Source organism: Trachurus trachurus (genome assembly GCF_905171665.1).
Source record: "Trachurus trachurus genome assembly, chromosome: 2".
Classification (NCBI taxonomy): domain Eukaryota; kingdom Metazoa; phylum Chordata; class Actinopteri; order Carangiformes; family Carangidae; genus Trachurus; species Trachurus trachurus.
The window spans coordinates 11,296,362-11,322,460 of NC_139914.1; the positions used below are offsets into that span (position 1 = coordinate 11,296,362).

The 26,099-nt window shown below is 39.7% G+C and overlaps 2 protein-coding genes across 2 annotated transcripts; one reads left to right on the forward strand and one right to left on the reverse strand.

Annotated features, from left to right (window-relative positions):
* Window positions 1-1,893: 1,893 nt before the first annotated feature.
* gca (grancalcin) lies at window positions 1,894-8,704 on the reverse strand. Its single transcript, XM_083990630.1, has 8 exons — window positions 8,556-8,704; window positions 7,423-7,677; window positions 6,067-6,136; window positions 5,285-5,328; window positions 5,044-5,191; window positions 4,260-4,373; window positions 2,922-2,980; window positions 1,894-2,782 (listed from the first exon to the last, which is right to left on the reverse strand). The coding sequence occupies exons 1-8, from the start codon at window positions 8,580-8,582 to the stop codon at window positions 2,756-2,758; spliced, it is 744 nt and encodes a 247-aa protein (XP_083846756.1). The 5' UTR covers window positions 8,583-8,704; the 3' UTR covers window positions 1,894-2,755.
* A 7,848-nt stretch (window positions 8,705-16,552) lies between these two features.
* LOC311000497 (dipeptidyl peptidase 4-like) lies at window positions 16,553-25,345 on the forward strand. Its single transcript, XM_083991225.1, has 26 exons — window positions 16,553-16,893; window positions 17,013-17,100; window positions 17,574-17,672; window positions 18,331-18,422; window positions 18,514-18,588; window positions 18,682-18,734; window positions 18,838-18,910; window positions 19,047-19,167; window positions 19,773-19,927; window positions 20,036-20,133; window positions 20,442-20,571; window positions 21,503-21,541; window positions 21,645-21,743; window positions 21,830-21,900; window positions 22,071-22,124; window positions 22,211-22,335; window positions 22,424-22,471; window positions 22,553-22,651; window positions 22,884-22,953; window positions 23,046-23,240; window positions 23,376-23,430; window positions 23,535-23,634; window positions 24,195-24,253; window positions 24,373-24,445; window positions 24,695-24,768; window positions 24,897-25,345. The coding sequence occupies exons 1-26, from the start codon at window positions 16,891-16,893 to the stop codon at window positions 24,987-24,989; spliced, it is 2,241 nt and encodes a 746-aa protein (XP_083847351.1). The 5' UTR covers window positions 16,553-16,890; the 3' UTR covers window positions 24,990-25,345.
* The last annotated feature ends 754 nt before the right edge of the window (window positions 25,346-26,099 follow it).

A 26,099-nucleotide genomic window follows, 5' to 3' on the forward strand; every position in this document is an offset into this window, starting at 1 on the left:
GACAGGCAGGGTGCATATCCATTGGACCACAAGCGGGTGATGCAAAAAAAAAAAAAAAAACTGGGAGTGATGATCGTGAGAGGATCCTGGTGTTCAGCGCAACCCACTCAACCATTAATCAGTGTGACACAGTCACTGGTCGTAGTGTATTTGACATCGTCAAAGCAGCACATACAAAGAAGGAGAAAACCAAGAAGCCAACACCAGGACTCGAACCAACAATCTCTTGAGTCCAAAGCCAAAACGAGATCCACTACACCAGTGACAGATCCAAGATGAGATGTGTTGGAAGTTGTACTGACTCGTACGGCTGCACAACACCACATAACAAAAGCTGTCAGCTGTGTTGACAGGCAAGTAGCCGATCCACTGCACTACTATCCACTAACAACTGGACTTGTACTGTGGCTCAGCACCATATACAAACCATGCACAAACTAAAGTCAGCACATGGTCTCGATCCAGCGACCTCTGCAGCCATTAACATGAGATGTTCCTCTGCGCCACCAGACCACCAGCAGCTCTGGGTGTCAACATGTGGACTTTGTACTGCAGAGTGATTGAATGTTGAACTGAAGAGATTAAGAGAATAAGAGAATCATTTTGACAGTTTCCTTCATTGACATGTTTGGTTGGTCTTTGTTGATCAGATTGTTTTGGAGCAGGATGATGATGATGATGATGATGTTGATGATGATGAAAACTGTGCGTGGTCTCGAACCAGCGATCACTGCGTTGACAGGCAGGGTGCATATCCATTGGACCACAAGCAGGTGATGCAAAAAAAAAAAAAAAACTGGGAGTGATGATCGTGAGAGGATCCTGGTGTTCAGGGACCGACAGACCCCTCAACCTTTTCTAGCATCATGAGAACAGCATGAAGCTGACCTATGCTGTTTGACTCTATAGCTAGTTTGACTCCTTTTCCAGCTAGAGATGTAGAGATCTAGAGGTCTAGAGGTCTAGAGATCTAGAGATAGAGCTTATCTCAGTAACACAATGAAAGACAGAAGAATTAAGAAATTAAACAACACCCTTTCTTGTAATTGGCGATTGGTATTTGTAGCTAGGACTGTCCTGATGGGTTGTGTGGGTGTGGAATCAGTAGCAGGTCCACACAGCTGGTAATCAACTTTTTTTTTCTTTTTAAAAAAAACTTTATTAACACTTATGTACATATCAATACTGTTGTGCCTAAACAAAGAGTAAACGTGAATGAATGAGAACAACGGTTATATCACTCAACTACTTGGAGGATAAAAGTAATGACTACATAACTTCATGTTTGTGTTGAGGCATATTTACCATTTTAACTCAGTTTTTACTTCATTGTTAAACCACAGTGGAGGCTAAATACTGTACAAGTCTAATGTGAAACAGTTATTTATTTATTAAATAAAGTAGCCTGATGAATTTAGAAGCACTTTTTTTGTCCGTCTTAAACCGTGGTAAAAAATAAAATATATTTTGAAATGACTTATAATAATTCCAAATTTTTGAACCTTAATTATGATACAGAATCGGTTTATAATAAATTATGCATATTTATTTGTGTTGCACATAAAGTAGTTGATTGTGTAATTGCGTATAATTTCGTTATCAGTCGCAGTATGTTATTATTTGTTATATAAATAGGGTGTAGCATATAAAAGTTGGAGCAATTTGGTTCCCACCTGCGTTTGTTTCAATGACAATGTGACAGAGTAGAGTAGTAGTAATGAATGTAATGAAAATAAAGAAAACCACTGAATTAGAAGGTGTCCAAACCTTTGAGGAATAGTGTTCCACATTGTGCCTTGAGCTGTACCATGTCTGCCATCTTGTGGGGGATAATGTTCACTACAGCCATCAGGATTTTCATTACATTAATATGTCAGGTACATTTAAAAGAATGTAAACAGAAAAAAACAAATAAACAGAGTGGATAGGGATTAAAAAGTGTTTATTTGGAGTAACAAAATCAGATTAGTCCTGGAGCCGCTCCGCTGGCTGTGGACTGAAAACAAAGTAGGCACATGAACTCACCGCGGCTGGTGACAGCACTTTAACATGGACAGGTGTCAGTGGAGCTTCACTTCAGCTCACAGTCACTTTGGCTCAAGCTCGTCATCTAATGTAGTTCTGCTCAAATCATGTCGTATAAAACAAAAGTGTACAATGTGGTCTGCATAGAAAATACCAGTAACATAGAAGCATTAGTTCATACATTGATTGAATTTCAGTGTGAAGGCTAATTAACACCACATTTATTCATTAATGCCATTAATATAAAGCTCTATAACAATGTTTTTACTATATCTGATATTCATACATTCAGAGAGTATAACTGCACAACAGGCGCCACATATATATGTTAGAATTAGTTCATTTCTCATGTTTCAAAGTAAAAGTATTCAGCTCCTGACTCATTCAACAGTTCTAATTGTTGCATTCTTCAGAGGCTTTTACTTTGAAAGTCAGAGTCCTACCTTACTTTATTCAAATGAAATCTAAAGACACTGATTGTGTTCCTCTCTGATACATACTGTGTGTGGTTGTGTGTGTGTGCACATTCAGCACCCCCCTGCAACAATACAATACAACATTAAAGCATTATGGCGAGTATTATGGGTTCTCTGCTGTTGCAGCTTGTGGCCACTCGGTCCGACACACCAGATTCCTGTGAAGTGCTGATCCAGGATCAGCTGCTGCCTGCCTGCCTCAGACCTCACGGTGTGTGGTGGTGGGGGGGGTGGGGACACACACGCAGCAGCACCTAGATGGCCATTGTGCACAGGATGAACTGCACACAGGAGGAGAGAGAAAGAGATAAAGAGAGAGAATCAACCACAGGAAGTTGTTAAAAGCTTTTCACACGCTCACATCACACAGACTCTAACACTGTTTGTGTGTTTGTGCGTCCTACAGGAAGTGGGACCTACATCGTCGTACTGGAAGGTGACTGATCCCTGCTGCATGGTGTCTCTCCGCCTGAAGTTATCTGGAACGGCAACAAACGACAAAAACGGCCACAGATTAGAAAACCACATCACCACGGTTACGCCGGCGGACGTGTTGAATTGAATTGAATTGAAAACTTTATTGAACAACATTAGACAAGTGTCTAAGGCTTATGTATATATATTATTTGTGGTCCTATTTGATGGTAGACAACATGGATTTAAAAACAAGGAAGACAAACACACAACACATGGACTAAAAACATGGGAGAAAGACACTCGGGCACATAGACTACAACATTGAAGAAGAAAAAGAACAAGACGAAATAGATCAAACAAGGGAATTAGGTCCCAAACAGAAACAACAAAACATTTGACAGACACACAAACAAACAATACAATAATCTAGTACTTCACGGCTCTTTTGATTTAATTTATCGGTTGGCTCACCATTTTTTTATTGAGGACTTAAAAAGTTGTTAAATTATCTTCATCCCTCAATACTTTTAAGTTAAGACTGAAATCTTACCTGTTAAATCAAGGTTCCTAATAGTTTCTTTTCCAGTATATTTGTCATTGGATCATTATCTCTTTACATGCTCATACACTCAGTTAAATACAATTATTTTATATTTATACATACCCATGTTTTTATTTCTGACTTCTTTGAGTGTGTGCTATAAAATGGCACTTGTATTGCTTCCTTTTTTGTTGTTATTTGTTGTTGCTTTCTCCTATTGTTGTTGTTGATTTATCCTCTGAATGTGTATATTTCTTGGGGAGGTGCTTCTTATAAGCCCATGTAGGGTTTTTTTAACCTCTCCTGCACTTACTATTCTTCTTTCATTTCTGTTTTTTGTAATTGTCGTTTTTTATGGTGCAAATAAATAAATAAATACAAATACAAATACAAAGTAGGAGGAGCTAATAGTTTTAAGGTTTAAAGGAAGGCCATTCCACAAGACAGCTGCTGAGGAAAGAAAAGAAAACTTTCCCATACAGCTCTTATAAATCGGCAGAGCCTGTAGTCAGTGGAGCTCCCCCTGGTGGAATAATTGTGTGTGTCACTGACTTTGGAGAAGTAGTTTACTAAATACTTTGGTGCCAGATCTTTCTTTATTTTATTTTTAACTTTATTTTTAACTTTATTTTAAACTAAACACAGCTTAAGTTGAGAAACTCTCTCCTCCACTCTGAGCCACCTGAGGCTGGAGAAGTGGTCAAGATGGAGGTGTGTTTTGGGATGAAGTTTATGTACTACTCTAATCAATTTGTGATGTGACGTGTCAGTGTGTGTGTGTGTGTGTGTTTGTTGGTTACCTGTGAGCGACCGCAGCTTGACGCAGCACGCCACGTAGTCGTCAAAGAAGATCCGTCCTCCTTTGCTGTAGCGCTTGACGATGCCGTTCAGAGCCTGAGGACTGACGCGGTAACCTAGGAGACAGAGAGAGGAGAGACTCAATACACGGACACGCGCATCAGCGGTTTTGCATGAATTTACCTCAAAAACAACTCTGTCTCGTAACGTGGTCACACAAAAAAATCCCATGAGCCTCAGTGGCATAGCTCTGAGCAGCTGACGACTCTGCTCCACCATTCTAAAAATATCTTGCACCGACAATTAGAGGTAATTAACCTACTGCTATGACTATAGGGATTATGAGATTAATTTGCCAAAAATGTTGAACTATCCCTTTAACACCTCAACTCTTCACTTCAGAAGTGGAAGGAGAATCAACAGGGTTTGAAATCACTGCTTTGTGTGATATAACAATAAATACAGTTATTGCAGGCTGTAAAACCAGTGGGTTAAAGAAGGTTTACAAGCACATGACTTTGTGCTTTGTAAACCATAGTTGTGCTTTGCATTTGTTAAACCAAACCTATGATGCAAATATCGGGTTTTTACTGCTTGAAGCCTCTGAGATGTTTGATCAACGTGGACCCTGAACTGTCAGTCACTCATTTAATCACTTCAGTGTCACTGTCACGTGTTGTTGATCGCCTCAAATCTCTTTCACTTTCACCTAAAATGTTACTTAAAGTAAGAGGTCAACAATCTAACATCTGAAATCAGCCTGATGAGGCGTTCGGGGACCCTCACCCATGGAGTTGATGGCCTGGCTCATCTCGTGAGGCTCCACCGTCCCGCTCCTGTCCTGGTCGAACATCATGAAGTTCTGCTTCCAGCCGTTCAGAGCCGTGAACAGCTCCTTGAACTCGTTGAAGCCCATCTTCCCTGTGTGGTCCCTCTGCACAGCGGCTGGTTAAGGCTTCAACACCTGGAAACTGTCTGAACTGTTTCATTTTTATTTGTTTCAGCGACACAACGGACAAAAGGATACATCAAGCATTGCGATCATGATCCGACAGGTGTCCAGGCTGAAAGCTGCAGAGATCAGATACAATCGTTATTCTTTAAAGGTAACACAGGCAGAGAGAACAACCTGTGGTCCAGATGGAAACAGCCCACACACATCAACCATCAGCTGTCAGCTCAGGAAGAGATGGAGGTTACTTGTATTTTTGTTTATACCGAGTAGCTTAAAAACGTATTCACTTATTACATACAAGAATCCTCAGTTACTTATTTCTTTATAATCCTTTTTCAATTTGTACATTGTTTGTTTTCGTCCGATCGCATTCCTATTGGGCCACAAAAATAAAATAAGAAAATCCTCGGAGGCAGACTGTATGTCTTGCTCTTAGTTCATCGTAATGCGATATGTTTATATTTTCAATTGTGACATGGATGTGATGTGATACTCAATGTAATTATGACATTGGTTCCTGTTCTAATGGGCCTTACCTCCTAATAAAACTATATATACGTATATAAAAAGAACTAATTAACTAACTCCTGCTGCTAATGTGTTAGCTGCAGAGTTGTTTATGAACACACTGAAACAATCTGGTCCAATCAGAGAGCTCTCTGCCTGCAGGACTCTAATCAGCACCATATTCAGAAAAATACCAACAAGAATGAATCTACACTTTGAAATATCAAAGCATCATTTCAGGGAAACAGGGAAGTGAATGTGATTGTAGTTTTCTCAGTTCCTCAGTCCTTCTGAACGCTTCCTGAATCCAACAACTCTTCTGAATAGACTCTTGTTTCTGAACTTACGGTTGTAGCTGCCGGTGAAACCAGCCTGAGTCAGACACCTCTGCAGCTCCTCTGCATCCACCTCACCGTCCTGCAGCAGAGAGACACACAACATGTGTTTAAAACCACTTCCTCTTACACACAAACATCTGGAAGCACTCGGTATGGTGAGATTTAAAGAGACAGAGACAGAAACACAGACATACAGTAACATACAGTAGGATATTCACTCTATTATAGTATGCTGTGTTGTTATAAAATGAAAACATTCTTAGCTGCACCATTTTTTACATCTGTGAGTAAACACAGTGTTGAAAACTAGTTATTCTGTGTTAGCATGTGTTAGCTGACAGTCAACACTTGGTTTGTAGCTTGTAGCTTCAGTTGCCTTCAGGGACAGGACACAGCGTGGGATTATTCCTACCAGTGCTGATGAAAACTGACGCTTTTTCCAATCACATCAAATGAATAAAGGGCTTTCAACATTTTTTTTTGCAATATTTACTCAATGGAGCAAAGTAACAGAAACACGTGACACTCAATGTTTCTCACAGTTAGCTGTAAACACTGAGCTAATCAGTGTTTACTGTCGGCTAACTGAGGCTAATCAGCTGTCAACACGTCTCTGAGACTGTGTTTGCACAGAACAACACAACAGTTGACAGCCAATCACACATGTCACTAAATGTACATCATTTACATCATGTCCCAGCAGCCACTGCATGGAGAGCTTTTCACAGTAACTCATGTTCCTGTGAAAAGCTCTCCATGCTAGCTTTATGTCATATGTACAAAAACTCTTTTTAACATGTTTCATTTATTTATAACAATATAAATGGATTTGTCAGAGGGCAACACATAGAAATACGGATTTTATAGACTTCTTTTTTAGGGGTTCTAAATCTTCTATCCATATGTCGGCCATTGGAAAGACGACTAAACATATCATTAAATATCAAAACCCTATAGACCATGCTTTGTTGGAAACAGGTTTGGCAGTAGGCACTGTATTATGTAATCTGTGCGTTATGCAATGCATTCATTCTTTATCTGAACTATTGAAACTGAGGACAACTTAGATCCTGTAGTATCAGGTACATACACGACCCTGTCATTAAGTGGCTGCACATTTCTTACACTCTTACTCTTGTCTTAACGTGTTAAGCTGCTGATGAGCCACATTCATTCTCTGCCATATCATAATCACCATATAAGTTGTGAACGCTGCTGCTGTCTTTGTACAGTCGGTCTAAAATTACAGTGTGAAAGTGAAAGCGAGTGTGCAGTGGTGGTGACTGTGGTTTTTATAAAGGTTTCATCTTGTTTTCATCGCTCTAGATGAGTCAAGAAGACAAAGCCGTTGACACTCTGACTGACCTGTCCTGCTATGCCAGTGAAGTAACCCCACATGGGGTCGTTGGCAGCTGGTGGTGGAGCCCCGTATGTGCCTGGGTATCCTCCTCCTGCTCCTCCTCCTCCGTAGGCGGGGAATCCCCCCTGGGGTGGTGCGCCTCCCATCGGCCCACCCATGTGTCCGGGCATGGGGCCTCCCATCGGCCCTCCCATGTGCCCACCTGGCATTCCCTGTGGGGGCATCCCCTGAGCTGGCATGCCTGGCATTGGTCCCCCATACTGAGGCACAAAACAGACGACAATAGTCTTTATAATGTATTCAAAATATACAGAAACATAGCCTAACAAGACATAGCCTATACATTCCCTGTCATTAATACACCACATACACACAGTCAGTTTGAACAGGTTGAATTGTGTACAGAACTGTTATTGATTATTGCACATGACTGTAATTGCACAAGGTGGAATAATAAGTGTCCAGGGATCAATCAATCAATCAATCAATCAATCAATCAATCAATCAATCAATCAATCAGCTGACTGTTTCTCAGAGGGAGGGGCTGAACAGATTGATGGTCACTGACAGACAGGACTTCCTGTTACCGCCATTTTTCAACACTGACTCACTGATACACTTAAGATTCCCACCTACACTTTAACATTTTCTTTAGTCATATGTTCAAATTGTTACCATTTGCCTCATATGTCAAAGTTTAGAGCAGGTCACATAGCCTACAAAACAGTTTGCATATGGTCTTTGCTTTCTAATAAGTATTTCCAGGGTCTAACCTGTCTGTGTAATCTAATTAGTGAGATTAGACTCTTTGAGTAAACCATACTGCTCGTTCCTGGTTCAAATATAGTCTACACTCCAGTATGTTGATCCAGGAAGACCATTTCCATGATTAAAATCGATACAAATCGACGCTACGGGTCCTCGCTTACGGACAAAACAGACAAAGTCATACATGAACGCTTTAGTGGGTGTGTAAAAATGTTCCCGGTTACAGGAAGACTGTAAAAGCGGTCGCTGTACATTTTGTGCAAAAACTATCGGAGATGCAGTGAAACGGCAGCCTGTTAGCTTCTGCTGCTAACTTCATGTAGCCGGTTTAAAGGTGGAAAAAGACCACGGGCAGATTCATGTTACTCACCCCGCCGCCGTATCCTGGATAAGCCATTATAGGTGAAGTGAAGCGAGCGCTCACACGGTTTAATAGTTTTACAGTGTGACTGACACTGACAAACCCTGACAAACCACTGTAACTAGTGTAACTTCCGATAAACCGAGCAGTGCAGCTGTTACCTCATATCCGCGTAGGGGGGAAAATACGGAAGTGCGGCGACTGACAGGTCAAGGACCAATGGGTGAAGGAGAGAAGAAAAGGGACCCGCCCACCAGCTGTGTGTTGCCTTTTTAGCCCCTCGTAATTAAATTTGGTATAATTTGCATCCAGAAACAGTTGTTCATTTGTTCTGGCTTTGCTCTCACACGAAAAAACTATGGGCAGACCTTAGCAAATTTATTATTGACTCTTTTACAATAGATTTTATTTTACTTTGGGAAAATGTTGTTTTTGGTTTCCATAAGTATCCCAGGAAAGAAGGAAAATGTTACTTTTTAATAAATCTGTTTTTATTTTTTGCAAAATTTCATATTCATAAAAGTAATTTTTCTAAGAAAACCCCTTGCTTTTATGTTTTTCAAAAAGAAATGGAACTTTATTTTAAGCTAATCACCAAATCAGCAAATGAAAAGGCTATTAAAACCATAGACCTTTGTAATATGTATAACCTTGTTGTATAATGAACATCACCCCTGGCACATGTTCTTTGTATTTTCATTGTATACTGTTCCCTGTATACTATTTGTACCTGACAACTTCTTTTAAATAAAGCTGTTGATTTAAAAAAAAAAAAAAATTAAATTAAATTTGGTAATTGAAATATGGCGTTTCTTATTCGAGTGACCGCTTCTCATGGATCTATTATTATTATTCTCTATTAATACAAGTGCCGTGTGTGTTTTACGTCATGATGTTAGCACATGTGTGTTATTAGACACGGGCTGACCCTAGAGGGAAATTCTTTTGGACTATTTTTATGGATATTAATTGGCACAAGGCATGGCTTGTTCCTTTTAAATTTTGTATCACAAATAAAATTAGAGAATTACATTTAAAAATACTGCATAACATATACCCATCTAAGATGTATATTTCAAGATTCCTTGACATCGATAACAAATGTACCTTTTTGTAAAATTGAACTTGAAAATTTGTTTTATGGTTGTTCATATAGTAGTACATTTTGGAAAGAACTTGAGAATTAGCTATATATTATGTAAAACGAAACACAAAATCAACATTGAGGGGAAGAACGTTATCACTTATTTTGATTTCAAAGAAAATAAACTATGTACTAAAGTAAACCTTTATATTTTATTGGGGAAGTTTCATATTCATAAATGTAAATTTCAGAATTCTTCACCATCATTTAAGTTGTTTTTGATTGAAGTTGATTATTATTTTAAGTCTCTTAATTTAATTTCAAACAAGAAATGTATAACAATATTGAACATACATTCAGAAATGTTTAATGAATCATCTTGTCACAATAACCATAATTATAATTTGCATGGGATACGAGGTCTGTCATTAAAATGTATTTTCCTTTATTGTTAACTTGACTGTTTTTTTGTTTTTCTCTTACTTAACCTTTGTTATACTGTCATAATTGCAACTTTATTGTTACTGTTGTAACGATTGTGAGCTGGAAAGACTGAAATGTTGTTGTTACTACAACTTTAAATAAAGCTTTGAAGAAACAAAAAAGAAAAAAAATAGACACTGGCTGACTTCACCATGATGGACTTTAAAACAACGGTGACTGGAAACATTGTTCGACTTTCAGCGACGCCCCTGAACGCCCCATGTGACCGTAAAAAGCTCCTTGGAGAAAGGCTACGCCCATCGCTCTGGCTACTCCTATTACTACGACAGGGACACGCCCCTGCGACCAGACCTTTGCCCTAACTGGCTCAGAGCCAGACTGATATGTTACGTTATTATCCCAGAAAAGTAAAGTTTGTTATTCCTTCTGTTTACCTCCCCCAAACCAATATCATCGTAGGTTAAATTCATTCCTGGCAAAATGTTTTGTTTAGTTTTGTGGCATCTGACCAGGCTAGGACACCGTGCATACATGAACTGATGAAGCCTCTTGGATGAGAGGTGAAACGTCTTCCTAGACAAATAACTAAGTCCAGTTGCTTTCGATTTAACCAATGCTCAGGCTGTTCTCAAATGGTCTCAGAAAAACCCCCACACATTTATTCTGTTCTGTTTCATCATGTGTCAAAAGAAACATTGTGACTGGTCTGAAAATGTTCTAGTGTCACACATATTTTGAGGACTAAATAAGTGTTTGTTTCTTTCGTCTAATCTGGCAGTGTCCAACTCTGCAGCCTTGAACATTTCACACTGATAGTGACCGGCGAGTCAAATACAGTAGAATAGCTTTGGACTTGTGTTTGTGATGAATGTGCGGATGTTTGTTGTTCAGCTACATGGCTTCTAGTTTTAGACATTTCAGTTCAGAAAAGTTACATAACACACCTTCGAAGCCTTCTCCTTTTTGGCCTCCCTGCATGTTTTCTATTCGTCACTAGATGGTGCTGTTGAGACATAAAAGACCACATTAACTGGTGCACATTTGTATAATCTGAGGATATTAATTGATAGAGGCAAAGACCAATCAAAGCATTTCATATAGGCCTCAAAGTTGCACCATATAATAAACATCATGACTCATTTTTTCTTTCTGTTTGCTTATTACACCGGACATGATTGTGACTGTGAGAAGAAGCTCACAAATCATATTTAATGTCAGTCTCTGAGATAATCAGCTGTGAGAGACATTTATCCAAAGATACAAGGTGAGAATTCAGAGCCGTGAAGGCGATCAGAGGGAAATGTGCTGTGAATTCAACGGAAACCACAGGTCAGGTGCAGAGGAGCTGCAGCTTCCTGTTGAGCCGAACTCAACCAAACATCTGTGGGATGTAGTAGGTTCATAACTACATCTTTTCTCTTCTGTAACAACCAGGAAACGCATCTCCTTCAGCTGCAGCTATACATCACAATTTAACAGAAATGACTTCCTAACCGTCATTTCTGTCATTTGAAATTATTTCATAAGTGTATGCTGTTTGCCTTTCCATTATTTACCTTTTATAGAGTAAATCTGAGCAGCACAACTTTGTTTTTCTCTTCCTTCCTCTGTCATAAATCCTCTCATCACCTCTGACATCTATCTGGTGACCCTTTACAAGCACATGGGAACCATCTGAAATATGTTAAGTAGATAAACAAGTTCAATCTTGTGGGACAACAGCAATAAAAAGCTGCTCGTACATCAATCTGTATAGGAAACCACTACATAAACACAGGGTTCCTACATTTTCAAAAAGTCCATACTTTTTCCAGACCCTAATTTCCAGACTTCTCGGTAAAAACATTCAAATAATTTTGTGTATCATGTATCATTTGTTTTCATTATTCTGCATGTGTATGCCATTATGTCACCAAATAATTTCCAAGAGATTGTAGCTGGGTACAATAGCAAAATAATTAGCCTAAATAATGTCAGATAAGACCAAACCCAGATTAAGTATTAAGATAAATACATTTCCATAGTACGATAGTTACCATTTTCCATACTTTTCCAGATCTGGAAATCTGGAGGATCTCAAACAGTGTAAATTAGAAGAATCAAACACCACAAAACGGTACAAGAGCATTTAAGACAATGCACTTTCCTGATGTCACTGTGTGTTAATATAAAACAGTCGTACAGGGACTTGCTGAGGTGAGGACAGCTCTGAGGTCAGCAGCTGCTACAGTGCACACAAAAGGATGTTAACACATGTAGGCCTCGTCGACCCATTCCCAACACCAGTCCACCGAGTCCACGACTCAAACGCCATTCGGCCCTCGAGCCAAGAATGCCATTACAGCACTGACACGTAGGCCACATCTGTTCCAATCACATCCCAGCGTCTCTGTTTATCCCTGAGAATAAACACTGCACCCCAAACACTGCACCCCCCCCACCGTTTTCTAAAGGAAACTTACAAGAGCTGGTGGTCACAGTGAAAGATTTTCAATGGCAAATACAGTAAAAAAAAAAAACACCACAGTGGCACGGAAGCTTGGACTGATGTGTGCGTTTGATCGTAACTCAGCTCGGTTTGTGCCACGTTAAACACAAGGAGAGCGGTCACATGTGTTGCACACAGAAACATCTGTTGCTCAGCTTTTTCTACTGAAGCCCACATTTATGGAAGTCAACGGCAGCACCGTTAAATACAGTAATACACGGCTAATCATCTGTAATGAGATCACATCATTATTTCCCAGCAGCACTGGCGGGTAGATTAAGTCATGATGTTAGCCAACACACATAAGAGTTTACACAAATGACATAATGACAAATTGTGTGTATGGATGTGTTCATTCTCACTCTTATGGGATGTACAGTGGGTACAGAAAGTATTCAGACCCCCTCAAATTTTTCACTCTTTGTTTCATTGCAGCCATTTGCTAAAATCATTTAATTTCTTTTTTTTTCTCATTAATGTACACTCAGCCCCCTTCTTGACAGAAAAAAAAACAGAAATGTAGAAATTTTTGCAAATTTATGAAAAAAGAAAAACTCATGGAGACTCATGGCTGTACTTGCTCAAAAGGGTGCTTCTACTCAATACTGAGCAAAGGGTCTGAATACTTATGACCATGTGATATTTCAGTATTTCTTTTTTAATACGTTTGCACAAATTTCTACAATTCTGTTTTTTTTTCTGTCAAGAAGGGGTGCTGAGTGTACATTAATGAGAAAAAAAAATGAAATTAAATGATTTTAGCAAATGGCTGCAATGAAACAAAGACTGAAAAATTTGAGGGGGTCTGAATACTTTCCGTACCCACTGTAAATGGAAAAAAAAGATAAGATATTAATTTTTACAGTGTAATTCAGTGGCATCTCCCTCTGTCTCCTGTATGCTGCGCTGTTTCCATTCACTATCCCTCCTTCCCTTTTCCCCTGCTCCATCTCTCTCTCTGCCTCCACACGTCCGTCCAATAATGTGTTCAAAGTGACACCTATAAACGATTTTAGTTGCGTTAAGTGTCGGACGAATGGAGGCACCCGTGAAGTGACGCTCTTCAAACAAGCCGCCCCTTGCATTAGGGAAGACATCCACTGTCTGTTTGTTTGCTGAGGATGTCCGGTGCCAGAGGAACAAGTGCGCAATACGAGGCCTTATTCCTCATAAAGGCGCAGCTGGATATTTGTTAAGCTTTTAACAGGCTTTTAGCATTTACTGTGACTGCTCGCCACTCGCTCACAGTTTGTACTTCCACTTGTGGCCACACAGACTAAAATAGACTTTTATTTCAGAGAGGTTCCTGTTTGGTGCTTTCAAGGAGAGATGAAAATAGTTTTTCTCATCATGACTGTTGTGACAGTTACTTTCCACATTAAAATTCTCCACCGTCGTGATGCCACATGCCAGTATCAGTGACACAGTTCTCACACTGCCTTTGGATAATAATGATTCTGTAAATATGCATTGTGTGGAATTTATGGCAGCTGTTATGTTGTCAGTCAGTTACTTGGGTGTCGCCACGACCCCGCCCCTTTTAGCAGCAGGTCTTGAGTCTATTGACTCCAATGGGAGAAGTGAATGTGAACATAGATTATGTCAGATTCTCTCGCCCCACAGTCACCGTCCGTCATCATAGTGATAGTCAAATCATAGTCATGCTAAATATGACTGTTAGCTGTGTAAATATATGATGTTATCATAATAAAAATAGAAATAGCTCACTTTCCTCTACATTCAAGTTTTATAAACCCACACACGTTCACAACACGAGGTGGGGGGAAGGGGACCACGCCCACTTAGGAGACAAGAAGTGTATACCATTTCATATCATTGGAGCAGCTTGTCATGGGGTATCTTGATAGTAATAGAGTATATTTCTTAAAGCTAATTCATGACAAGACATGGGTGGTGTGCAGTGATGGGAATAACGATGATATATATAAATAATGGCATTACTAACGCCGCTACTATTTTCAGTAACAAGTAATCAAAAAGATTACTGTTTCATCCCCCGTTATAAAGCTGTTACCAACATTGACAATAAAATGTCCTGCCACCAAATAACAATACAGGTAGGCTCAGCAAAGGGGCCTTGTGGAGCCTACCAGTGCTACCGAATTGTTTTCCTATAGTAAGATTAAAAAAAAAAAAATCAAATTTCAAGCGTTGAGCTGACTGAGCAACTTTTGACAGTTAGTTTGATTATGTAGTAATTATTGGAGGAAAGTAACTAGTAACTATAACTAATTACTTTTTACAAGTAAGTTGGCCAACACTGGTGATGTGATATGTGATATGATAGGGGAGGAGACCACTCATTGTCAATAGACAACAGAGAATAGCTGCAGAATCATAGAGTGCTGATGCTAACAAGAATATGCTTGCAGCTGTGCTAGAGCTTAGTTTAGCTTCTTAGCATGCTAACATTTGCTAAGCACTTAACATGAGGCTAATTGAAATATCATCAGGTATGTGGTCATAAATCAAATTGATGAATGGAACCAAATAAAAAATCATCAGCTTGTTTAAAATGTAATGGTATAACCTGCTCATATTTGGTGGATCAACCTATTGCCATCCCATCACTAGAACCTCACCATAGGCGGTTGTAGCATGGCATCATTGCCTCATGTGTTTTCTGGGCTGTTATGTAGCATGTTATTTTAAATCATACTAAATTTAGGAAATATTGGGATGTGTATAATCTCCTTATTAAACAGACTGACAGGTGAATTCAGTATTCTGTCAATGTGTCTTATCAAATTTGAGCAGATCATAAAAGAGGAACTAAATGAGTCAAATTTAGATGGTACAAGTGACTCAGTAAACAAGGCCGGCGTGTTTCCAGGAACTGTTAATGGCCAAAAGGTTGTTTTAATGAGGACTGTGTTTAGAACTGGCGCCTGATAACTTCTGCTACAACAGCCAAGTCTACCTATATACAGACAACTATTATGGGATGGAACAAATATCTACTTAAAGTTAGCTAACCAACATGAACTAACAGCAAAATGTATTGAAGAAATGAGCGCGAGTGCCAGTGCCAGACAGCAGGCTAATAATACAACAATGTGTCATTTCCTCTTCATAAATCATAGTCACACTTCCCAAGAACCTATCCAACCGTCAGATGATGATTCATCCTTTGATCATACATTATTATAAATTATAATATAATATAATAATTAAACTATGATATAAATTAGATGTCACAGTATGTGGAACTAAAGCCTTCAAAAGTTGAGATAACGCTCCAACCAAGGTTGAACAAGACAAGACACAGCTATGTTTTTGATGAAAATATTCTACAGTCAAACTCATTTATTAGGAGGATTTCCCCAAATTTTTGGATTCTACAAAAGGAGCTGTGTCTGCAATTCCATATATCTATACATATAAATGTCCACAGATACAGAGAAATTAATGTCACTGTATATCTGTGGACATGCAGTCCATGAGTTTCTGACAATTTTTTCTGCAGACACGGCTCCTTTTGTAGAATTTCACAAATATTGTTGTGAATACCCTTGAACACACTTTAGGTCTTAGAATGTAAGAGATAACAATAGACATGCCTTAAATTAAAAAAAAAAAAAAAAAAAGGTTATGGATAAGGTAATAAACCACATACAAACAAGTTATTTGACTACTTAGTTTTCTCTCTCTTTTGTTCAGTCAAAGTTAAACTCCACTTATCTCTAACATGCTGCATAGAAATGCCCCTTTTTTCCAATTCCATAGGCTTTTCATTTCTAATTTCTTCTCCATTTACATGTTTTTCTATGCCTATAATAACCCACTGGACAAGAGTCAAGGTCTTGAGTCACAGCTTAAACCTGTTTCATGTCTGGAGCTGCCATGTCCATTTCACGCTCTTCACTCAGTAAACACTAGACCTGCTAGATAGACAGAACTAAAGCACTTGTTATTAATCTACAGCACAGACTTGTGTTGAAGTCAAACACAGATGAATATTATGGAGACGCACAGAGATAGCTACATGTGGATATGGATGAGTGACGGTTTGGAGTAACGGGCGCTTTGAGGAACAGCCTGTTCCTCCAACACTTCCTCAAAACAAAACAAAGCAGGAGCGTGAAAGTTGTCGAACTTTACTCCGTCGTGTGTTTACGGTCTCCACCTTTGAAACTTGACAGGAGATAATATTTAACAGCCGAGCCGGTGTGAAGGGTTAGAGGTCTCCGTGCGCGCAGCCGAGCGGATCGATGGAGCAGTGATACCCGGCGGAGCGACATCACCTCCCCGCAAAGAGACACAGAGAGCCCCCCCCTCCCCTCCTACAACTACAACTAGAACAAACAATGGTTGGTGGTTGCTTTGGTCAAATACTCACATGTCGGTGTTGTGTTGGAGCTTTTTGTGCGCGTGTGTGTGTGTGTGTGTGCCTTGTTGTTGACTTGTGTGTGCTCCACCCTTCGGACAGGTTGCCGTCGGTAAGATACTCCTCGGAGTTTTTGGAGTAGCGGTCGTCGTGATTTTGATCGCAGTGCCCACGGCCATATATCTGAAAGGTGAGTCTTTTTTTTCTTTTTTTCTTTTTTTAACGTGTTGGATATTAAATGCATCACCTGCGCTCCGACCCACTGTCAAACATTTCCCCCATAGACGGTAGGCTACTTTACGCACGCGTCGTTATGCATGAGCCATGTTGGAGACTTCAAAAATGTCACAGGACACGTGACACAACACAACTATGCAAGTTTATATTCACATTTAAGGATTCATTATGATATAATATACATTTATTATAATTATTAATTGCGTATTGGCTTGTATTTATCATCAGATTCTCGGATACACACTCACGTGTCTTTACAGCTTCAAACACACACTGGGGATTTCTGTTATTGCTCCCAATCAAGACACATCCCAGCTGCCGGAGTCTTTACGACATTATTATCTGCTTTTTATGATGTCATATGACACGATATCTGTGACCTGCGACCTCCTGAGTCCCTGCCAATAATAACGTGTGTTGTTGCAGATGACAACGGGGGGAACAAGAACCACAAAACCTTCAGCCTGGAGGACGTCTTCAACAGCACCTTGAAACCAAAGTCCTACAACCTGATGTGGATCTCAGGTGAGAAAGGGGGAGATTTAAAGAGGAGTGATAGCAGGGTGGAGGAGGTGGAGGAGGGGTGTGGCATTGATCTGTGACAGGTGTCCAGCTTGTACATGCGTCACTGCTGATGCTTTATTATGTAGCAGCGGCAATGTTCAGCTTTGTCCTGGTTACTGATTCACTGATGGAATTACCTCTTAAATATCTAGATTATTTTACACTAAAATAAGATATATTATATGTTTAGGATGGAGCCTAAGCTGCATTAAGACTAAATATATGGGTGTTTTTTTTAACAGATTATACCAAAAGCCTTCTTGGTAATTACCATTTTGGTGTTACATATATAATATAATTCACTTTGGAGGATAAAATTTAGTCTGGGAGTTTTATAATATATTATTAATGGCTGCAAACGTGCCCGAAGGTGAAGCTGAATATATTATGAAATCCATATTTTATTGGACAGTTTACAGCGATGCCTCTACAATAAAGATATATCACCACCACATATAATAAAAATGAAGATATGCATGGAAACTGAAAGAAGGGTTTGCTGTTATTTTTTTATTAAATCGCTACCAAAATGAGCAGCTCATATCCTCTTCTCTGACTGGCTCCAGTGAGGAGATGTAAAAACATGGATTAGCATTAATAATGTGAATATGGTTGTCAGGTAATGAGTACCTCCACAAGGCCAACGGCTCCATCTTCCTCCACAACGTGGCCACTGGACAGGTCACCGAGTTCCTGAGCAAAGACAAGTTTGTGAGTCCGACATACTGATCTATGGTTCAATCTAAAACTCCACTTGTGTCCAAACTAAATGTTAATAACAACGGGTTCTTGTCCAACACAGGCCCAAGTCGACGCTTATGACTACCAGCTGTCGGCAGACCGCAAATATGTTGCCTTCATGAGCAACCACACCAAGGTACACCAGACGTTTCTTCTCCTTAACTTGGTTGTTATTACAGTAAAAGCTGCTGAGTGATGGACTGATTGGGTTTTGTTTTTGTCCCATCAGCTGTGGAGACATTCATTTACAGCTTCATATCCACTATACAACTTGGAATCAAAGTAAGCACCCAACTATGAATTTGGATTTCTTTTTCTTATCTTTATCCCATTCCTTTCAAAATAAAATGCAATGACCGACGATCACTTCTTCAATTCTTTGCAGAACGTTTCTCACTACCCCTGACATTCCCAATGAAGTCCAGTACTTCTCCTGGGCTCCGCAAGGGAACAAACTGGTGAGGCTGCGTTCAATCCGATGACTGCTAATATTATGTACATAACCCCGAGACCCACTGGTGCTTTGAAGTGGATGATAGATGAGGTGATTGAGCCAACAACCTTTTCTGAGTGTGTGTGTGTTTGGACTTGCAGGCATTTGTTTGGGACAATGATGTGTATATAAAGACCAGCCCCGAGTCCCCAGCCCAGCAGGTCACGATCAATGGGGAGGAGAACCAGATTTTGAATGGGGTCCCAGACTGGGTCTATGAGGGTAAGTGGCACCTGCGTTTCTATAATGTAATGGGATTATTTACAGTTGGTGTTGGACGTGTTGTTTGAGCTTGACTGCAGCCAAATAACTGTTTTTGCAAAGGCTAAAAACGTACACTCTTCTGGAACCCACTGTTTATTGTTTTAAGAAATTATGGTATAATATTTAACACATATCTTTCACTATAAATGCATGTATGAGGCAATACAAACTCTATTTTAGTTCAGTTTTTGACTCTTCTTCTCAAATCAGGTGGTTTCATTTGGAGTTAAAAGCATAAAATGAATGGAAGCATGGGCCAATAAGATATAAATCAAAAGAAAAATATCTAAATGTCTACTGTAGTATATAGTTGATTACAGAAACCCCACCTGAAAGCAACATTTGCATCAGTGTGGTAGTTTAATCCAACAAAGTCTCCTGGGAAATCCTGGGAATGCTGTGATGTTTCTCCAGAGTTACGTAACTCACTATGAAAAGCATTTGTGTTGCCCAATCGAGGTCTGGTGGAGTACTTCATCTGCAGCGAGAACATGAAAACAAAGCAGGCGACCTTCTACCCCGAACGCTAACGCCCTTCACCGCTTGCCTCCCTTCCCTTCTAGAGGAGATGTTCTCGTCCAATCAGGGCCTGTGGTGGTCACCTGGAGGGAAGCACGTGGCCTACGCCCAGTTCAACGACACCGAGGTCCACCACATCGAGTACAGCTGGTACGGCGAGGACCAGTACCCCAGCACTGTTTCCATCGCCTATCCAAAGGTGGGATATCTAGGATCACTGCATTGTTCTGTATCACTGAAGTGCAACGCTGTGGGTTCAGAGTTGCGATTACAATCTGCCCTATCTCACATTCTTTCCCCTGTGCAGCCAGGTACTCCTAACCCTGTTGTGAAACTCTTCGTTGTGGACACAGACAACGTGACAGAAATCACAGAGGTCGTTGTTCCGCCCGCATTTGGCTCGAGGTAACAGTTTATGTGTGGTTCTATCTATTATTGCAAGAAAATGAGCTATAAACAATGTCATGAGGGGAATTACTGTGATTAATGCTCACACAGCAGGGAGTTTTCCTCAGCATACTGGACTGTGATTCATTATTTTCAACAGACTGGTCTGCAGCTGCACTCTGATATAGTGCTGTCCTTGCTGATACGATCCCAGACGGCCTTACATGCCTTCTTAATGAATTCACTGTATTCATGTGTTGATGTGTGGGAACGTCGAAGCTACCGATGCGCGTCGTCTCACGGGTTTCTTCTTTCCTTGTCCATAGTGAGCACTACTTGGCGACCGTCACTTGGGTGAGCGACACGCGTATCGCTGTGCAGTGGCTGGCGAGAGTTCAAAACCACCTCATCCTTCAGATCTACGACTTGAATGATACCAGATGGGAGCCTGTCGAGGTACAGAGCGATACTATGAAAAAACATACAAACAGTATGTCGTACAGTACATGACGTTAGATGTTACACAGCACAGCAGCTTCTTCATGAGAACACAAAGCAAATAAAACCTACACTTCTGATTCTGAAGTAAATGCTAAGGAATGCAATGAGCAAGTCACTGCCAACCATCCCACCAATGCAAAAGCAACCAATTTCCAGTGATAAACTTAAAGGGACAACGAGGAGTTTCTATTCGGTTATAAAGAAGTCTCACGTTAATGTGGATGAATCTACGCTACCCACACTTGTTAATGGGCCCATTTTCCATAAATATATCGTTTTGTCTCTATCGTTATTTTGTTATTATTAGTGGTGGCGGAGATGCTGGTCGAGCCGACCAGCGTTTTTTACTTTTGGTTTCGCAACGAGTCATGAGAATAACGCAGCAGAATCGCCGTTTATGGTCGGAACTACGGTGGTATGTGAACCTCTTTGAACCTCTGACTTTAATTCTTGATGAATGAAAACATGAGTCCGTCTTGCGCCGGTCAAAAGAATTTTACGGTGCGCGCGGAGGCTCATAAATGTAGTGTGAAAACGCTTCGCTTTTCCAAAACTCCTCGTTGTCCCTTTAAAGTGATTTCACATTATCTGATGTGTAGAAGCTACAAAACTACAAAAACATGTTTTAGCCACTTCCAAAAGTAATGCCCAGCAGTTATAACTAATATTAGTTAAAAAAGTGTTCTTAAATTGTAATATTTTGCAAAATATTTCAACAACGCTTGGAGTAACATTACAGTTTCCCAGTGTCCATGTAGCCGCTTTGGGCCTTAGTACATGGAAATTTATCATATTAATATATTACTGGTAGTTGCTTTTCATGGTTAAAGTTGTATTGTATTGTATTGTGGCGTATAGCTAACATTGAAAAACATTTTTTTTACAGAATCAGGAAGTGAAGAGTTCCACTGGCTGGGTTGGGCGGGTATGTCCAATGCACTGCTTTAAAAATGAGTCTGGTCACATGTTTTAAGAATCACTTTCTCTGCACTTGATGCACTTTATTCTAATGTTCCTGTTCTTCCCAGTTCTCTCCATCAGAACCTGTTTTTGCCCCAGACATGAACAGTTACTACCTGTTGATGAGCGACACCAAGCGCTACAAGCACATCCATCACGTAGAGAAGGTAAGAAACAGCACTTTGTAGTTTGTAGTCTGTAGTGTATGACCTGTCACTGGTCAGTTTCATTGTGTTCTGTCTCGTTCATGCAGGGAAAAGTTACACCAATCACCTCAGGAGAGTGGGAAGTCATTAGCATCCTGAAAGTTACTGCAGATAGTGTGTAAGTTTCGATTATCTCCTTTGACAATTAAATGTTTCTATTTCATAATAAATCACACATTTAATCTTAATCTTAATCATACATATTTGGCATATCGGTACATTTTGATGATTGAATTCCAAAGACAATCCACTGAGCTGCGCCTATTTCTGAACTCGTCCTCTCCACAGATACTACACCAGTAACGAGGAGGGCAAAAGGCCAGGAGGAAGGAATGTCTACAAGTAAGAGCTGTATATTTCTTTTGCTTAATAGTTTTTAATAAAAAAAAAATACTTTTTCAGATTTACAGTGTGTTTGTGTTAATCAGGTGGACCAAGCAAGGAACCAAGCAAGGAACCAGGTGCCTGACTTGTGGATTACATGGAAACAAATGTTATTACAACTCGGCTTACTTCAGCCATGACGCCTCCTACTACCGCATGAGCTGCAGTGGTGAGTTCACTTGCCCTCTGGTTCTTGCAAAACACAACTATCTGTATCCAATACTAATAGTAGCTAAAAATATATTTTGTATTCAAAGGTCCGGACATTCCTTACCATTCCCTCATGGATAACAGTAATAACAAAGGTAAGCTACAAGTAGAGAATTTGAAATAAAACACCAGAAAACATTCATCCTAATGAGATTCCTGTGTTTTGACGCTTGTAGAGCTGAAACCTCTGGAGGACAATAACGCCTTTCGCAAACTCATATCTGACATCCAAATGCCCACCATGCGTCGTGGTACCATCAAACTCGGCCGTTACAGTAAGTGAATCAAACTACACTTAACCAACAACTGATATGTCATTCAATTTCACTGCTGGAAAGTAACAAATTACATTGATAAAGAAAGATATCTCCCACACGATCCTCTGAAAATACCAAACAATTCATTCATTTCAGATGTCTGTGAGATGTTTTACTCCAAATATTCCTTCCTGATAATATTTCCCTAATGTTATTTAAGTAGGATATTGAATATCTGTGATTTTGACAGATCTCTGGTACCAGATGTTCCTCCCTCCGGGCTTTAGTGAATCCAAGAAGTACCCTCTGCTGATAGATGTGTAAGAATCCATGAAAGAAAAGCTGTAAAGTCGAATTGTGAAAGTCAAATAAAAGGGCTGTAAACTGATTCTGAGTTTGCTCCACCTCCCAGGTATGCGGGCCCCTGCAGCCAGAAAGCCGACTACATCTACCGGGTGAGCTGGGCCACGCACCTGGCCAGCACTGAGAACATCATCGTAGCCAGCTTTGATGGAAGAGGAAGCGGTTTCCAGGGCGACGACCTAATGCACGAACTCTACAAACGTCTGGGAACCTATGAGGTGGAAGATCAGATAACAGCGGCCAAGTAAGAAAAACAGCTCAGGGCCAACTCAAGCTCGTTAAAACTGGATCTGACTTGATGACGATGATCAAAGTCCTTCACTTAGATCTTCGTCACTTCCATCCTCTTCTAACTGTCCCTTTTGATTTTGATCTGTAGGGAATTCATCAAAATGGGCTTCATTGACAAAGACAGAGTTGCTATTTGGGGCTGGGTGAGTTGTTTCAGAGTTCAGAGCCATAAAAGGCTCTAAAAGGAAGTTAATGTTTATGGGATGTCAGAGATGAGCCTCAGCAACGAACCCTTTATCCTCCACAGTCTTACGGTGGGTATGTGACGTCGATGGCCTTGGGATCCGGCAGCGGGGTTTTCAAATGCGGAATGGCAGTGGCTCCGGTTTCCAAGTGGTATTATTATGGTATGTACAGTATGCAAATAGGTTCTTCATGTTTCGCATTCGGTGAAAGTTCAGTCTTTAACCAAGGTTCCTACAGCTTAAGCCAACTTAAATTTAAGACTTTTTAAGATGTTTTTAATGCCACTTGAAATTAAATTTAAGACCGACTTCATAATAAACACAAATGCAAAAAAAACAAAAAAAAAAACGTCACCACATCTATTATATAGGGTTAGGGACAATTTTACCCACTTTCCTATGTGGTCCAAGGTAAAGTGACTGCTACATGAATGATTGGGGGGGGGGGGGACTGATTTGGGAGCTGGTGGCGATAAGAAATTTAGCGTTGACGGCCGCCACTAACTTCTCTGTCAGAATGTTACCAATTATTTTGAGATTTGAGACTAATTATAATCATAAAATCCAACTTACCAAGTGTTAACATTTTTAAGACTTTTGAAAAATCGATTTAAGACATTTTAATGCCAATTAAGGCCTTGTTTTTAGATTAATGAATTCAATGCCTTTTAAGACTTTTTAAGGATCCGTAAGAACCCTGTCTAACCATCTGTTTGTTTCAGACTCCATCTACACCGAGCGATACATGATGGAGCCTTCGGAGAATCCTGTTTTCTACGCTGTGAGTTGACATCATGATGAACACAGTGAACTCTTCTCTCCTGTATCTGAAGGTCATTAGTAGTTTATGTACCAGATGTTGCCTTTCATCACCACCAACAAACATCTGATTGTGTGCAGAACTCAACAGTAACAGAAAGAGCCAAGAACTTCCACTCTGTGCAGTATCTTCTGGTCCATGGGACAGCTGACGGTGAGATCCATGTCTTCATTTAATACTGTTCCATATAAATATTTGCTTTGCTTTTGCTCCAACTGTAAATCTTTGATCCTGCACCATAAGCCTGAACTTCCTCCTTTTGAAATGCAAAAGCCGAGGATCTGATGAATTTGTAGAGGACAGTCAGGCTCACGGTCAAGTTCCTGGTGAGCTTTTCTTCCAACAGCACCGTCAGACCTGATAATTCAAAGTTTTGATAATCTATTCGTTGTGTTTTTCCAGACAATGTTCATTTCCAGCAGGCAGCAGAGATCTCCGAAGCTCTGGTGGACGAGCAGGTGGACTTTGAGGCCATGGTGAGTCATCGGAAAATACGGATTCTAAAAGTTATTCAAGCCAATTTGTCAAATTAAAAAGGAAAAAAAAAGTCTACAATATTTTCTATTTGCTTTGTCAGTAAATATTACACATGTTCTTCTTTCAGTGGTACACGGACAAGGACCACGGGCTGGAAGGGTCGGCCTATCAACACGTCTACACACACATGACTCACTTCCTGAAGAGGTGCTTTGCCTGAAATCCACTGGACCACCACTAACCCTATTTAAATGTCTCCTATGAATTAAACAGGAGAGAGACTTTTAATTTGTAAATGCAGGTTTGATCATTAAGGTTTTAAATGTCAAGAAAACAGTCTTATTTAGTTTTCATGTTGAGCATAAACTTGATAAGTATAAAGTCATTCTGTATAAAGTCATTCTGTGTCTATGAAATTTTGTGTTCTGTCGGAAAATAACTCGTTATTTGGAACGCGTTCCTTTTTTCATCTCCATGAACAACCCCAAGAAGCAAAGGTTTTTGTTTTTTGAGAAGAAAGAGTGAAAAAATCTCCAGTAAAAAAAAGTTTGGGGTCAATATCACAGATGAAAAAAGAAGAAGAAAAAAAAACACAATGTAACACCACTTGCCTCTCAGGGCTTCTGTAAAAACATATTCTCTGGAAATGATACCTGAAATCTTTACTGACTTTAAACAAAATATATATATATATATATTGCATATTTTGCGAAGTAAAAATGTTTTGTCAAAGTGAAACTGCGCCATCTAAGATTTCTGTCTTGTATTAAAGGTTGGAAAGCAGCTCAGTGATTTTATACAGTACAAACCGTGACACTGTTGACTCTTTATGATTGTTTTTCTAAAATAATAAAGAATTAAGTAATGAAAAATCTTTTTGCTTGATACACAATGTTGGGCATACAATACATTACATATTACAATACATTACGTATTATTAGTTACTGTCATTTGAAAGTAATTAATTACATTACAATATTACTGTCTCTGAATTGTAATACGTGACACTACTTTTACATTACTTTTGAATTACGTTTAGTTTGTGTGAGAAATGGATTTCAAAATAAATCTCAATGAGACCATGGTATAGAGATGAAATTTTATTTTGAAATTTCACTGATTAAGAAATGACATTACAGAGCTCAGCCTCGACACGACACTGACACATCTAAAATCCATACAGCGCTGCTTTCACACTTATTCATACAGTGTGGATCTTTATTGGACGACGGCCCTTGTAAAACAGATAACTGCCACTCATGCAAAAAAAAAACAGTCGATACCCATCTTTTAAATTTGATCGGACAGAATACACAAATACTGACTCAGT